We start from the raw sequence: 16,642 nt of genomic DNA on the forward strand, positions 1-16,642 counted from the left end.
GCCTGGGTGGCGCAGTCGGTTAAGCGTCCGACTTCAGCCAGGTCACGATCTCGCGGTCCCTGAGTTCGAGCCCCGCGTCAGGCTCTGGGCTGATGGCTCAGAGCCTGGAGCCTGTTTCCGATTCTGTGTCGCCCTCTCTCTCTGCCCCTCCCTCGTTCATGCTCTGTCTCTCTCTGTCCCAAAAATAAATAAACGTTGGGAAAAAAAATTAAAAAAAAAAATAAAGTAGCACTTTCACAGATTTATGGGATTAGGATGTATACATCTTTTGGCAGGCATTATTTGACTTTCCACATATACCATTTAGTTTTTCTGGTCAAAAACACTTGTAGTGTTTTCAATGTGGGGAATTGTATTTTCAGGAAGAAATTAATAGACGGTGTTATATACAAGAGAAGAACCACGAATCACTCATTCACTCACCAAGTATTTGTGTTTACTATGTGTCAGGCACCGGACAAGGAGCGTTCTGGGGATACAGATAAGAGTAGATAAGTCTGTAGAGTGTGGTGCTTATGAGACAAGACTCCAAAGTCTGATCATCTGATTTTGAATCTTGGCCTCACCATTTATACACTGTGTGATGTAAGCAAATTACTTAATTTCTCTGTGCCTCAATTTTGTCACTTATGAAATTAAGATAGAATTAGAATGGTCCCATAGGGTTCCGACGATGATTTGGTGAGATTCTAGGTAACCCCTTTGGCCCACTGGCTGGCATATAGGGTTCCATAAATGTTAGCTTTGAGGTGGAGAGTGAGGGAACAGAAAATAGAGATCACGGAGTATATAAGGGCTTTCCAAAGCTAGATCTTAAAAGTTCAGTTTCTTTTGGGGGAGAAATGAGGGATGTGCAGTGAGAAGACATAGTGAAGGATTTAGAAACCATGAGGAATGGCTGAGGAGACTGGAGGAATTTAGCTGGGGGAGGAAAAGGCTTAGGAGTTACATGAGAACTGTATTTCAATACCATCCTTGGGCAGTTGGCACAACAAAAGGGATTAGATTTATTTTACTTCTATCCAGAAAAAATATCCAAGCCCAAGTGGAAATGGCAAAAACATTGATGTCAGTATTTGAAAGAACTTGTGAATAATAAGGAGTTCCTTTTTTTTTTTTTTTTTGAGGATGCTACAATCCCTTCTCTGTCTCCAAATATACTGCCTTCTTTATGGGGTGGTCTGTTGTACATCCATTTTCTTCTTTCCCCTTGTCAATTGAAACCCAAGTATTTTCAGGAACCAGTGGGCCATAAACTTTAAGGGAGGCTGGGCTTCTGCCCAGCCACAAGGGTGTAAAGCAGGATTGGTCTGAGCCAAGCATGGTAACCATGGCCTTTGTCATTATTTAGATCGGCAATGAGCATGTGGGACCCAATTCTTGCCAATGAGATAGGAGAGAAAGGCCTTTGGAAAAGCCTTCATCTCTTCAAAAGATACAGGAGGGAAGTAAGTGCTCTCTTTCCCTGTTCCAGGTGTGAGACATCTTTGTGTGAAGAGGTGATGCCTGGAGATGGGGCATCCATCTCGAAGTGGTAGAGAACACATCTGAGGTCAAGGCTAACATCTAAGGCAGGCGGAGCAAGAAGACAGAAAGGGCCTGGATCCCTGATGAGCTGGATGAACTACTAAATTATCTACCCTGGAGTCATCATATAGTATGTCATTTATTATATCCATGTAATATATTAAAATATACTCAGTGTTAAAGCCAGTCACATTTTTCCTTCTTACTTCTCAGAAAGCACCCTGCCTATGCAACTAGCAGCACAGAACCTTGACCACCCAGGCTCCCAGCAGAAAGTAACTACAGCCTCTCTATTGGTGTTATCACAATACTGGCTTTGAGAATGGATTTTGAATGAAGATTTCTGACCTGCTTTTCAGGTAGGAGATTCCGTTAGACACATTTTTGGGTTCATTTTTATTCTCTGCATATCCTCAACTTTATCTTTTGGATCAACCCATTTCATTAACATGCTATGTACCTACCCAGCCAATTACAGTTAACACTAGAGGGTGTCTAGTAATCGAATAGGTTGCGTGCATTAACTAACTCCTTTCCGGAATTCCTGCATAGGCAAAAGATTAATTTTCTGAATCCTAAAATAGCTGTAATTCTGCGATACCAAAATTTATAAGCACTGAACTAAATTCACTGTATATTGATAAATCAATTCATCTGCTTTTACAAAAACTGAATCAAGAGATAGGTGGGAAAATATGTTAGCAAGCAATTAATAGAAGCTGCAGCACAAAATTATTTAATAAATGTTCTTCCCTTGTGTGGAAGAGAGAGCCGTCTCTGATTTCTGCTAAGCGTCCTTTTTGGAACACATCCCCTTAATACCCTTACGGTCTTCTTAGGCTCCTCACTTCCTTTTCTCTTCTGCCCCCTGCATCTCATCCTCCTTTTGAATCAGGATGAGTTGAAACAGTTTTCTGGCCCACTTTAGGTTCTGGAGAGGGACAGCTCCTCAGAGATCACAGTGACATGCTTTTCTCTCCTCACACTGCTTCTCTCTGTAGATTTTACAGGACCTATGTCTGTCTTTATATCTGAAAAAGAAGTAGTTTCATTCCAAGCCACATCCTTGCCAACGTTTATTGAGAATATCAATAAAGGACAACACATTTGTAAGAAACCTTTCTTTAAAAACTGGACAGAGCGGGAAAAGGTGATGTGTAGTCCCCAAGTCTAGGGAAGAATGTCAGTCGAGTCAAACTTTAATTATAATGTCTGAGTCCATGAAAAGACCAAGTGTTTCCACTTCTAACAGACCCTCTTCCAGTTAGAAGGCAGTGGTTTCCACAAGTCTGCAGCTATGTTTCAGTCACCTTTATAGGGTTTATAGGACTAAAGTACATAACTCATATTTTCTTATTTTCTATATTGTGGATACCTTGGCATTTGGGCCCTCGCTGACTGGTGTAGTATTGTAATTTATAACAAATGCAGGCTTCCCCCACTATCTGAAGGAAGAACTCTCCTATGAAAGCTTTTATAAGCCGAAATTTATATGGAAAAATTTTTTGACTGTCCCCAAACCCCAAAAATAACCTCTCTTAGGCTTTTCAGATACCTTAGGACATATCGTGTTAGCAGGTGCACAAAATAAATTTCGAGAAAGCACAGATGTTCACAGACACTGTTCAGAGCTGTGGTGGCTTCATGCTGAGATGCTGAATGTGGTTCCTGGGGAAGGAACCGGAGGTGCCCCTCTCACTGTTCAGCATATGCTGCCTCTGTAATGGCTCCATGCAAAACAAACACTATACGCTATTTTCACTTTTATGAAAGTGAAAGTCCTCTTCAGATTGTGTTCTGTTGGCAAAAACAGCTACTCAGGTACATAGCTCTTTCACAAAAATGAAGTGCCCTAACTCAAACTTTCAAAAAGTGGGAATACTTGTATATATTGGGTCTAAGTCCCATTTCTGGAACTGAGGTCCTAAAACCCTTGGAATTTCCTAAGTGTTGAGAGTGACAAAGGTGTCTTTTGTTATATTAATGAGGTAGCTTTAGGACTGAACCTGAGGAGGGGGCTGGTTGCCAGGGGAACCAACCACGTGATTAGAGGGTTGGAATTTTCAGACCTCTGAGGAGTGGGGAGGGGCTGGAAATTGAGTTCAGTCACCAATGGCCAATGATTTAATCAATCATGCCTATGTGAGGAAGCCTCCATAAATCCCCAAAGGATGGGGTTGTAAGAGACCTTCCAGGTTGGTGAAGGAGATTTGGAAGGAGAGTATATTTGGACTTGGAAGCTCCACACTCTTCTCCCATACTCTGGTCTATGCATTTAATGAAGTTTTGGGGTGATGGGGAGTTTGTGGGTTCTGGAGCCCACGGTCAAGGATGAATTCTTGGAGACGTCTTTCGTGCAAAAAGGTGATTTTATTAAAGCATGGGGACAGGAACCGTGGGCAGGAAGAGCTGCACTGTAAGTGTGGGAGTCGCCATTTATGGAGTTGGGGGAGAGGGAGTTTCCAAAGAGACTTTCACAAGCTAAAGACTTACTGGAGGCCTAGCTAATGTCAAGCTAAGGTTGTTCCCTCTAGTAAAGCATTAACATTAAGACTGTAGGGAGTTCCTGGATTTTTGGTCATGATGGGATTGCCTTTTTCTGGTAAACTGGTGGAGACTCTTGTCAGTTTAACCATTTGTTTTTTTTTTTGTCCTTTCCTGTTCTTGGTAACCTGGAGTGTCCAAGGATTATTATACATGTCCCAGCTTGAGTGGGGTGGGGGGGTTGCTGTTAGTCTGCCTGCACTTTGCTCCCAGTTTGCTTCATGCTCCCTCATCATATCTCTTCTGTCTGTCTGTTCCTGAATTATATCCTTTGGAACAAGCTCGTAATCTACTAAGTAAAATGTTTCTCTGAGTTCCATGAGCTGCTCTAGCTAATTAATGGAACCCAAAGAGGGGGTCATTGGAACATCCAGTCTATAGCCAGTAGGTGAGAAGCACAGATGACCAAGCTGGACCTGTGATTGGTGTGTGCAATGGGGGTTGGGGGAGAAGTCTTGCTTAGCCCTTAGCCTGTGAAATCTGACTCCGTCTCCTCTTTATTGTGCTTTTTTTTAATTTTTTTTTTTTTTACCACTTCAAGATGGAACTAGGTAATAATACCTGCCCAATTGGTTTTCAAAATGTTTTTAGAAAGCAAAGATGTTAATAGACATATTAACATAGATTCCAGATTAAAAGCTTTAGAGACTCAAAGCCCCCAAATGTTTTGAAGCCCATTATCAATATATACCTCTATATAAAAATAATACTTGGTCATAATGTAAGTGGAAGGGAGGCCATCAAGATCCTAATTTTATTTTCACATGCCTTCCATGGTTAAAAAAAAAATTTTTTTTAAAGGGCGGGGGGACACCCGGGTGGCTCAGTCGGTTAAGTGTCTGACTTTAGCCCAAGTCACAATCTCACAGTTCATGAGTTCAAGCCCCATGTTGGGCTCTGTGCTGACAACGCAGAGCCTGGAGCCTGCTTCGGATTCTGTGTCTCCCTCTGTCTCTGCCCCTCCCCCCTACTCTCACTCTGTCTCTCAAAAATAAATAAAAGTTAAAAAAAATGAAAAACTATATGCCAACCTGTTTAAAAAATGTTTGGTACCTCTGTTTTTCTGGTGCCCTAAGAATGTGCTTAATCTGCCTTTGGGTAATTGGGTTCTAACTGAGCACCTGTACTTTTTGCTACATCATGAAATCGGGTGACATGACAGTCAATGAGTGATGGGCTTCTTAATTAATTAGGCAGGTCCTCAGAAAAGCTTTCTCTGAGGAGGGAACTTTTAAGTGGAGGCCCAAATAGTAAGGAAAACCAACCTGTGTAAAGATCAATGGATAGAGCAATCCAGGAAGAGGAAGTGAAAGAGAAACAGGATCCTGGAAATCAAGTAATTTCCCAACTCGTCAGCGAGACGGACACAGCACCAGCTAATTTTAACACAGTGTGTTTGTTTCCTGTTGTACTAGCAGTGAGAACAGGGTGCTCTGAGAACCCAGAGGAAGGAGTGATTAATCAGAGCTAAGAAATGCGCCTGGGCTGTGCCAAGCAGCGTCTATAAAGATGTAGAGCAGCACCGGGAAGATTTAAATCCAGCCTTCACCACAGACGTGTCTTAAAAATAGATTGGGGCCCCACTCCACATTTGCTCAGTCAAGATCTCTGAGTTGGCTGCCTGGACATCTGTTCTTAACAAGCATGCAACTGACAGGAAGACATTTTGGAATCCTCGGTCTAGAGAACAGGCCTTGGAGTCAGATGACTTGGACACATGGCTAAGTGCCACTTTCTTCATCTGTAACGTGAAGGTAATAATACACTCTTCCTCACTGGGTAACTGTGAGGATGGAATGAGGAGGTAGTATTTGTACAGTGCCATAGATGGTTATTGTTATTGTAGGAAAACGATAGCCGCGGAGGTAACAGTGAAGAACTGACCCACTTGTCCCAGAGCTCACATAATGCAGCTCAGAATCTTAACCTTCTAAGAGCAATGACGGGACAAGGTTACAGCTATCTGGATAGGCCAGGGAGACACAAAAGCAGCAGAGAGGGCTAGGGTGGAAACCAGTTTCCACCGGGGCAAAAGGACAGTGAACAGCTGTGCAGCTGTCAAAGCTTCGTAGGAAACAGCTGCCTTTGCCTCTCCTGGTTTTTCTTTTCTTCTTTCCACTTCCTCTTTTCAAATGCAGATTGTTTAAAGTCTTTCCCACCCTAAGAGCAAGCCTAGCCCTTGGGTAAATCAAAGGGAAAAAAAAAAAAAAAAAAAGGAAAACCCCTGGGAAAGTTAATGAGTTAGTTGGGCAGAGTTTGGCAGAGGGGAGGTCAGGACTGGGGAATCATGGATTGACTCAAAGCCCCTTCTACAGTCCATACAGACTGAAAAGTGCTGCCAGCAACCAGCAAGCTCACCCCTTCCCACTGGTCTGATGGGCCTGAGGAGAGAGGAAAGCAGTGGTGTCCACCCCCAACCCCCTTAACTATAAAACTGTTCATCCCATCCTAAACTAACTACCCAGAAACCAACACTTGACCAAACAAAACCACTCACTGTGGGATGGACACCAGAAGCATCACTTTCAGAAAATTGTTTACCAGGGTCAAGGTTATTTGTAGATGTACGAGAAGACACCTGCCTTTCTAAGCTCCAGTTAGTTCCAAATGTATAGGAGATGATGGAAATTCCTTTTGGAGGAGGATTTCTTTTTAGCCCTACCTCCCTTCTGTAGTTGTGGTCAAGCAGCAAATTCAGTGCTCATTATTGTAGTGTGAAGGGGAATGAATAGGTTTCAGATTCTATAATTTGTGAGATCAAGAATGGGGGCAGGATGACATGTAAGAAGGCACCACTCACACACTGCCTCCCGCTTTCCAGAGACAGTGAGGAGTAAGAGTAAAAGGGTCATGGCTTTGGGGTCAGCCAGGCCTGACTCCAAATTCCTGACGTGCTCCGTACTAGCTGGCTCCTGGAACAAGATGCCTTTGCTCTTATAGTTACACGCCAGGCACTCTTCTCTGAGCCAGTAGCTACAATAAACAGTCATTCCCTAGCCATCCAGTTTTGGCCTGTGACCAGTTATCTGATCATCCTACCCACTGGAGGCCCAGATAATCTTTGTATTGTGAAAGCAGGTAAAGTTTAACAACCAAAGTGTTTTAACCAACGTATCTCAGTTCAAAGCAAAGAGACCACCTTTTATAACTGGGATGTCTGTGTGTGTCTTTATAAATATATAAATTTTATACATATATTTATTTATAAATATATATAAGTGCATATATATATATATATATATATATATATATATATATATATATATAACATGCACTTCCATATTAATGCTAAGAACATTTAAGTTTTGGCATTTAACCAGTGCTTAAGGGCTGATTCTGAAAAGAGAGCATTCCCTGTATTTTGCAGTTTGGTTCTTTTATATGTATATAAAATAACTCGTAAAAGAACAAGCAAGTCTAAACAAGAATTCTGGACCAGGAAAGAAAAATAAAGAATAGGTACAATATGGAACCTAAAATGATCAATTGAATCCATATGTGTTGTAATGCATATTTTGGGGTCTTTTTGTCCCCATCTTGTATTTCAGTAACCCCTTATATGTATGTGTGTGTGTAAACATATATACATATATACATACATGTATATATGTATATATGTTTGTATGTGTGTGTGTGTATGTTATTTGTAGATGCACAAGAAACCACCTCCCTTTTGTAAGTTCCAGTTAGCTCCAAATATATATGAGATGATAGAAATTCCTTTGTGGGAATGATTTAATTATTTAAGTTCTACCTTATAAGCCATATGATATATATATACACAACCAGACACACATACATATGTAGCAGACATATGTCCTAAGCTCTTTTTTTTTTTTAATTTTTTTTGACGTTTTATTTATTTTTGAGACAGGGAGAGACAGAGCATGAACAGGGGAGGATCAGAGAGAGGGAGACACAGAATCAGAAACAGGCTCCAGGCTCTGAGCTGTCAGCACAGAGCCCGACATGGGGCTCGAACTCACAGACCCGCGAGATCATGACCTGAGCTGAAGTCGGCCACTTAACCAACTGAGCCACCCAGGCGCCCCTGTCCTAAGCTCTTTAAAACATCATCTGATGTAATTCTCACAACAGCCCTGATGCTTAGAAAAGTGAACTCTCCTCTCAGAGTTTGACAATATCAAGTTTTGGTGTAGTAGTAGAGAATAATATCCTCAATTAACTGAAAAGCATATTAAAATGCCTCTTTCATTCTCAATTACTCATCTGTATGAGGCTGGAGTTTCTTCATTTATTTCAACCAAAACAATATACAGCAACAGATTGAATGCATGGAAAGATGAGAATCTAGCTGCCTGTTAAGCTAAATATTAAAGAGATTTGCAAATATATAAAACAATGTTGCTCGTATCATGGCCTTTTGTTTGTTTGTTTTGGAAAGGATAATTATTTTTCGTAGTTTTACATTATGATAACATGCAGCGGGCTTATTTTTGTTGTTTTAAATGAGTAAATAAATAAATGCAAATATTTAAATTTTTCTCAGTTTTCTATGTAAATAATGTATCAGTCTTAACTTCAAATAGAGTGGCTAGTTGGGAAATTTTCATATTCTTTAGTAAAGCTCACTTTCATTTTTTGTTTTTTTTCTTAAATAGGCTTCACGACCAGCCCAGAGTCCAATGCAGGGCCCAACTCAGGGCCTGAACTCATGACCCTAAAACCACAACGTGAGCCGAGATCAAGAGTCAGATCCTTAACCTACTGAGCCACCCAGGGACTGCTAGTAAAGCTCATTTTTTGCAAGTGACTTTGGGAAAGTAATTTGAACTCTAAGTGCTTCATCAGTAAATAAATATGTAAATAAATAAAACAAGAATGATGCAACATTATGTCTAGGACTCAGGGGATTAGATAAAATGATATTGTGAGCTTCCTTCTAGCTTGAAGTTTTCATGATTCTAAAATTCTTGTCTATTGATAATTCTGGTTAAACCTATTGAAGGCTTAGCCAGGACCAAAAAGCCCAAGTTAAGTCCAATATATTGGCTCGTTTTTCTCAAAGAGGACTGACTCTCACACCCCACCCACCTCTGCCCACTACAAAGCTTCCATTGAATGCGGTACTGTGTCAGCCAGTGTGAACTCCATCTGCCTATCTCAAAAGAATGGAGCTCTGTACAAACATAGTCATACTTTTGGGGGCATGTGAGAGTGTATCAGGGCAATTGATTATTTCTTTTATGCATTGAAAGCCGAAGCACAGGGATAGAATGCTGATGTAAAAAGCAACATGACCCATTAGGAGAAATTTAACCAGTAACATCAACTCAATTTTGAACATCTTATTTGATGTTTTATTTATTAGAAAAATATTTATTGAGTGACCAAGATGGGCCATGTATGAAATACATAATATTTACTAATCATAAGTTTAGAAGAATGCTTTCTTTCTCCCCTGAAAAATAATCTTTAGCAGAGCACTAAATTAAATGTTTCATACTTAAGTTTCCTTTTCAGTTTTGTTCACATCCAATAGTATTTTATTTTAATAATATTATTTCACCAACATGTATTCTGTATATATGATTGCCAAGGACTGTGGTAATCTAATCCTTGGGGGAACCAAGCCATATGGATTTGGTCCATCTCTTTAAAAAGTTCACGATGTTGGGACACCTGGGAGGCTCAGCTGGTTGAATATCCGACTCTCTCAGGTCATGATCTCATGGTACGTGAGTTCGAGCCCTGCTTAGGGCCCTACGCTGACAGCGCAGAGCCTGCTTGGGATTCTCTCTCTCCCTCTCTCTCTGCCCGCCCCCCCTGCTCATATGCTCTCTGTCTCTCTCAAAATAAATAAACTTAAAAATAAAAAAAAAAATGTTTACAAGTTCATGACATAGATGGGCAATTATAAGATTTATACTAAGGAAATGCAGTCACTACAACAAAGGGGTAAATGAGTATTAAATGGTATAAACTGTGTATAGTGCAGGGACAAAAGCATCTCTTTGGCCTGAGGGGTGTATAGAGGGACCTTGAAGAAGAGGTTTTGAACAAAGAGGGAGGGACATGTGGGCTGATCCTGAGAGGAGAGAATAATCATGGGTGTGGGGACAATGTATATGCTGTTTGACTTGAGAGAATGGGTTGTAGATATCATTGTAGTCTTTTCCTTAACTTCAGATAGCCAGTCTCTTCTTTCTTTTTTCCACAAGTCTACTTGCTGCAAAGGTGAGTGTTCAAAGACCTACTACATAACTCTTTAAAGCCCCATGATTTGCACTTGCCGTTGCCTTGGTCTGGACTGTCCTTTTCTTGCCTTCTCTGGTGGATTATTTACTCCTATTTACTACTTATTTTTCAAGGCCCAGGTGAAATTTTACCTCTTCTGAGATATTTTCTTCCAGCAGAAGCCCCTCTTCTTGTGTTCCCATGGCATGATGCTCATCTTAAATAATTATATACATTTTTTTGTCTCCTAGTTGTATCATATTCATCTTTGGGTCTCCAGTTTCTTCAAGAATCCTGGTGTGAAAGAATATTACGCTTGTTGAGGGAATGAATGAGCTGGTTCTAACACTCATAAGATCAACTTCACCTCTCCTAATTACCGATTTAATTCCAATTTGACATTATGTTTAATAGATTCTGAGCAAAGTGGGATACTCCCCCTTTTCCTAACATCAGAAAACCTTGGAGAAAAGCATTGTTATTTTCACAGTCAAGCATTTTATCCTAAACCTGGGCATCTGAATAAGAGACATTGACACCTGTTTCCTGCTTTTTGCTCATATTCTTGTAGCACTCTATTTATATACTAGCACTACCATTTTAGACACTGGAAAACCAGACAGGAAAGCTGCACCCCCAACCCTCCTCCTGTATGTTTTTCTGATCACTATTGACATGTGAGGCTGGAGAATTCTTTCTTGTGGAGGGTTGTCCAATGCGCAGGTTGTTTAGCGGCATGTTCACCATCTACTCACTAGATTCCATCCACTACTCATAGTAGATGTCAACGATGCAACCAAAACCATCTCCAGACATTGCCAGATAAACCCTGGAGGATGGAATCACCCCTGGCTGCAAACTACTGCATTAGGTCAAGATTGCTTCAGGTCCTCCCTTATAAACACACACGCATGCGCACACACACACACACACACACATTTTCTCTCACACACATTCTCTCTCACATGCACACTCACACACACACCTCTTTCACATACACCAGCTCTCTCACACACTACCTCTCTCACACACATTCTCTCTCTCACATGCACATTCTCTCATACACACACATTCTCTCTCTACACACACACACACACACACATTCTCTTTAACACACTGTCTCTCACCTACATTCTCTTTCTCTCACACTCACAACACATTCTCTCTCTCACACACACACATTCTCTTTAACATACAATCTCTCACCCACATTCTCTTTCACATTCTCTCTCACACACACATTCTCACACATACACACACTCTCTTACACACACATGCACACACACACTTTCTTTCAGCTTTCTTTTTCCCCTCCATTTTTTCCTTCTTCCTTACCCTTTTCTTGGTAAGTGTCATCATAGTTGTCTCTTCATCTTCAGCAACTACTCTCGGGAAAAACCAGTTTACTATTCTCTCAGGAAACAGAACATGTGAAGCCATTATTGGTCACTAATGACGTAGAGTAACCAAATATCCCAGTTTGACAAAGAGTGAAGAAGTTTCCAGGATGTGAACATTTTAGTGCTAAAATTGGAGAAATCCTGGGCAAACCAGAATGAGCTCATGTCCAACCCTTTTAACCTCTGATCCCTATGGTCCAGTCCGTGTATAACGTCTTACTCATACAAGCCCAGACCAAATATCTATTAGTTATAAAAACAGGATTACAATCTAAATTTTGTGCTTTTATAAATGCATTGAAGTTGCTTCTTTAACACATTCCCACCTCCAGCATCTTTCTTACCTTTTCCTCCTTGTCCCTGATTATCTTATACCTACACTACACCAGCACCTTTCCTTCCTCCTACATTTCCAAAATTCTCTTATTTCTTTATTTTGAGGATTAACTTAACCTCTCTCCTTTCTCCTCTCACCTCTCAGTTCTCCCTTCATTGCCACCTTTCAAAACCAATTCCAGGAACTGACTTGGCAGTGATGGAGGAGACACTCCCTGGGGGGATAGATGGGTATTGGAGGAAAGAAACAGAGCAGTCTGAGTCATTATTGGCTTCTAGGGAGAAAGAACAATACCAGAATCATTTACATGTAATATCACATATGTATTACTTTATGAGCTACTACCTAATAAGAATAGCTAAAAGTGGAAGCAGAGGAATGAGAAAATCATAACAGCTGAGTTTTGATGGGATGTCCGTATGGAAAATATAGATATACAGATTCTACCCTGAGTAGCTGTGGGGAGGATATAAGGCTGCCAGTGCTCAGTACTAGTTCCTGAGTACATAGCAAGGGGAAGAGGTTAAGGGTACGGGCATTAGAAGGGAATACAATTTGCTGTTTCATATCACTGGGTAAAGCCAATGTTATGTTCTCCTGATCACACCCTTATCTTCAACTTCTTTCTCCCCAATATTTAGTCCTTTTAAACCTGGTTACCATTTGGCCAACTAATTTGTCTTTGCCCCAAATGTTCTGAGGTCACTACATCACCACCACAAAATATTTTCGTTAGCAAAAGTGTTCTCAAACACAAGACATTAGCTCTGAAAGGAAAATATAAAATTATAAGATCACCACTGTAATATCAAATGTCCATCGAGTTAAAAGAAGATGAGAATACCCCTCACACAAGGAAGCAGTAACACTTTAGAACAAGAGACAGAAGGATTAGTGGGTTCTTACTCTGTGAACCTAAGGGTCTGTTGCATTTCCTACATGTAAAATGTTTCCCAATTAATCCTCATGATTCATGTTTTGAATATCATGAAGTTTGAATTATTTACTTCACTTACAAAAATCCATTTGGGGCAAAAGATAAAACCATATGAAAGACAAGGAAGGAACCGATTGCAGACAAGGGCATTTATTTCTATTTATGGTATTTGAATTCTGCAGAATTCATGCAGACTTAAATCATTTTCGTGTTTCAGGCTCATAGTGACTCAGCTCTTCCTTTGCCAGTAAATGTAATTGTTAATGAACCTTGCCCTGCCTTTGCAGGGGCAGAAATCCTTTTATTTCATTAAATCCAATTCAATAAGCAAGAGCTTCTGTTGAACTCCTGAGTGGGTTGAGTGTGCTTCTGTGTCTCATTTGAACATTCATTTAACATTTATTATAGAAATTATTATATTATCTCTATAGCCATAGCCTTCCCTAACAATCCTGTACTGAAAATGTTCTGGAAGTATATTACCCCTTTGGGGGTCTATATTACTGTTCTATTGCTGTTGTGACAAATTATCATGGACTTTGTGGCTAAAGACAGCACAGATGTATTGTCTTATTAGTTCTGGATGTGAGAGGTCTAAAGTGAGTTTCGCTGGGCTAAGATCAAAGTGTCAGCAGGGTGGCATTGCTTCTAGAGGCTGAATGGGAGAATCCACTTTCTTGTCTTTTCCAGCATTTAGAGGCTGCATATATTCCTTGGCTTCTGGTCTTTTCCTCCATCTTCAAAGTTAACACCATAGAATCTTCAAATCTTTCTGTGACTCTGACCATCTTCCTTATTCCATATTTAAAAGGCCATTGTGATTACATTATATCCACTGGATATTCCAAAATAATCCACTTAATTTACACTTGGCTGATTGGCAACTCTCATTCCATCTGCAATCTTAGTCCCCCATTGCCATGTAACAACATACAGGTTCAGGGAATTAAGATGAGGACATCTTTGGGGGGCATTTTTTGCTTACCAAGGTTCCAGGTATGGAAGGGGTAGTCCTACCAGACTCTAATCTTTGGTGGTCTCTGAGCCTTATCTTCTGTCACCAGAATTGGGTGGTCATGAAATCAGAAACTCAGAGCCACCAGGGAACTTGAGATGCCCTCAGGCAAATGTTGGCTTTGGCTCTTGCTTACCTCTTAGGTTTCCCATTTTATTTATTTATTTTTTAATTTTAATTCATGTGTAGTTAACATACAGTCCCATATTAGGTACAGGCGTACAATATAGTGATTCAACAATTGTATACATTACTCAGTGTTCATCATGATAAGTGTATTCTTAATCTCCTTCACCTATTTTATGCACCCCCCCTTCCACCTCCCCTCTGGTAACCACCAGTTTGTTCTCTATAGTTCAGAGTCTGTTTTTGGGTTGGTCTCTTCTTTGTTTTGTTTCTTAAATTCCACATGAATGAAATCTTACAGTATTTGTCTCTGAACTATTTTTTTTAATGTTTATTTATTATTGAGAAACAGGGAGAGACAGCATGAGCATGGGAAGAGCAGAGAGAGGGGGAGACACAGAATCTGAAGCAGGCTCCAGGCTCCAAGCTGTCAGCATAGAACCCGACATGGGCTCGAACTCACAAACTGTGAGATCATGACCTGAGCCAGGGTTGGATGCTTAACTGGCTGAGCCACCCAGGTGCCCCTCTGACTGACCTATTTCACTTAGAATTATACTCTCTAGATCCATCCACGTTGTTGCAAATGGCAAGATTTCATTCTTTTTTATGAGTGAATAATAGTCCAATGTATATGTATACATATATACATACACATATATGCCACCTCTTCTTTTTAAGTTTTTTTTAACGTTTATTTATTTTTGAGAGAGACAGAGACAGAGACAGAGCATGAGTGGGGGAGGGGCAGAGAGAGGAGACACAGAATCCGAAGCAGGCTCCAAGCTCTGAGCCATCAGCACAGAGCCCGATGAGGGGCTCGGACTCACAAGCTGGGAGAAGGAAGATTGAGCGGAAGTCAGATGCCCAACCGACTGAGCCACCCAGGCACCCCTATACCAGCTCTTCTTTATCCATTCCTCTATCAATGGACAGACACTTGGGTTGTTTCTATAATTTTCCTATTGTAAAGCTGCAATAAACATACAGGTGCATATATATTTCTGAATTAGTGTTTTTGTATTCTTTGGGTAAATACCCAGTAGAGGAACTACTGGATCATATGGTCATTCTATTTTAATTTTTTGAGGACCCTCCATACTGTCTTCCACTTCCCGCTTTTATATTGGTGTTGAGTTTGTGAGTATCTTAGTTTCCTTGCCATCTCAGAGAACCATTAAATATGTTATAATTTTTTTAATGAAGCTTAAATTGTTTTCATTCATTGGGACATTTAAGATAAACAAATGTCCCACTGTACCAGAGATCATGCAGTTGCTCTTAGGAAATAAAAGTTTGGTCTGATCTAATAATATTTTACCCCCATTCCTGCAAGTGTAAGATTAAAACTACAAACTCTTATCTAAGTGGCTATTCCTTTCCCCTCTCAGTCTGCTTCAAACTTTCAATCTTTAGTGGAAGAAGGGGGCATTTTTGGCTTTGTTTCTTTTTCTTCTCTCTGTTTCTTCTTGTATTTGCAGCTGTTGCTTTGAACTCATCCAAGCATAAGGGGTAGAGAGAGAGCTATCTTGTCTAGATTATTGTCTAAATAAAAAATATTCAAATATACAAAAATAATTACAATTAATAAGTCATTTGCACTTTGATGCAGTCAAATTTTTATTTTTAATTTTTTAAAAATTTTTAATGTTTATTTTTGAGAGAGAGAGAGAGAATGAGAGCAGGGGAGGGGCAGAGAGAGAGGGAGACACAGAATCTGAAGCAGACTTCAGGCTCTGAGCTGTCAGCACAGAGTCTGACGCAGGGCTTGAACTCATGGACCATGAGATCATGACCTGAGCTGAAGTCAGCCGCTTAACTGACTGGGCCACCCAGGAGCCCCAGGAAATTTTTTAAAAATCTGATTTATATTTATTTATTAAAACTATCTAAATATGATTAAGATTATTTATAAGTCTAATTTATATTCTTATACTATTTTCTATTAACAAAAATATAAAAGACTTATGAATAAATCTAAAGAAATATAACTAATATTTCTGTAGGAAATTATAAACATATATTAAAAGAGACCAAAGAACACTTAAATAATGAAGAGCTGTTTATGGATAGGAAGGGTCAATATTAAAAATATGTCAATTCTTCCCAATTTACCTATAGATTTAATAGAATTTCAAAGAAAAATCCCATAAGAGTGTCTTTTTTTTTTCCCTATTGTTCTTGATAAACTCATTCAAAATGTACAGAGTTGAACAAAAGGCCAAGAATAGCCAATACTCTCCAGAAGAAGAAAAGGATGTGTTGAGGGACACTTGCGTCATCAGATGTCAAGCTACATTGAATAACATAGTGTTGAACTGATGCAGACACAGGCAAACAGACTACTGGAACAGACTACAGTGTCCCAAACAGACCCACTGCTATATGGATGCTTGATTTATGGCAGAGAGAGAATTAAAGAAAAGAGGAGAAAGGATGGGATAATAATAAATTGTTGTGTCGCATTTGGGTGTCTGTATCACTTATTTACGGCTACATGACAACCTCTTCTGACTCTAATTTGTGTGCTTGAAATAGCAACCATTTGTTTATTTCAT

The 16,642-nt window shown here is 40.0% G+C and overlaps 1 protein-coding gene across 1 annotated transcript in view; it reads left to right on the plus strand.

The window, feature by feature from the left end:
• LOC147577496 (uncharacterized) overlaps positions 1–10,811 on the plus strand; it is a 38,321-nt gene extending 27,510 nt beyond the window's left edge. Inside the window, 3 exon segments of the mRNA XM_086675700.1 lie at positions 1,475–1,657; positions 1,741–1,886; positions 8,694–10,811. Coding sequence (XP_086531826.1) covers positions 1,475–1,538 — 64 coding nt within the window. The 3' untranslated portion in view covers positions 1,539–1,657; positions 1,741–1,886; positions 8,694–10,811.
• Positions 10,812–16,642: the final 5,831 nt, after the last annotated feature.

This window comes from Puma concolor, chromosome C2, assembly GCF_028749965.1.
Source record: "Puma concolor isolate L17-30 chromosome C2, mPumCon1.1.hap2, whole genome shotgun sequence".
NCBI lineage: Eukaryota > Metazoa > Chordata > Mammalia > Carnivora > Felidae > Puma > Puma concolor.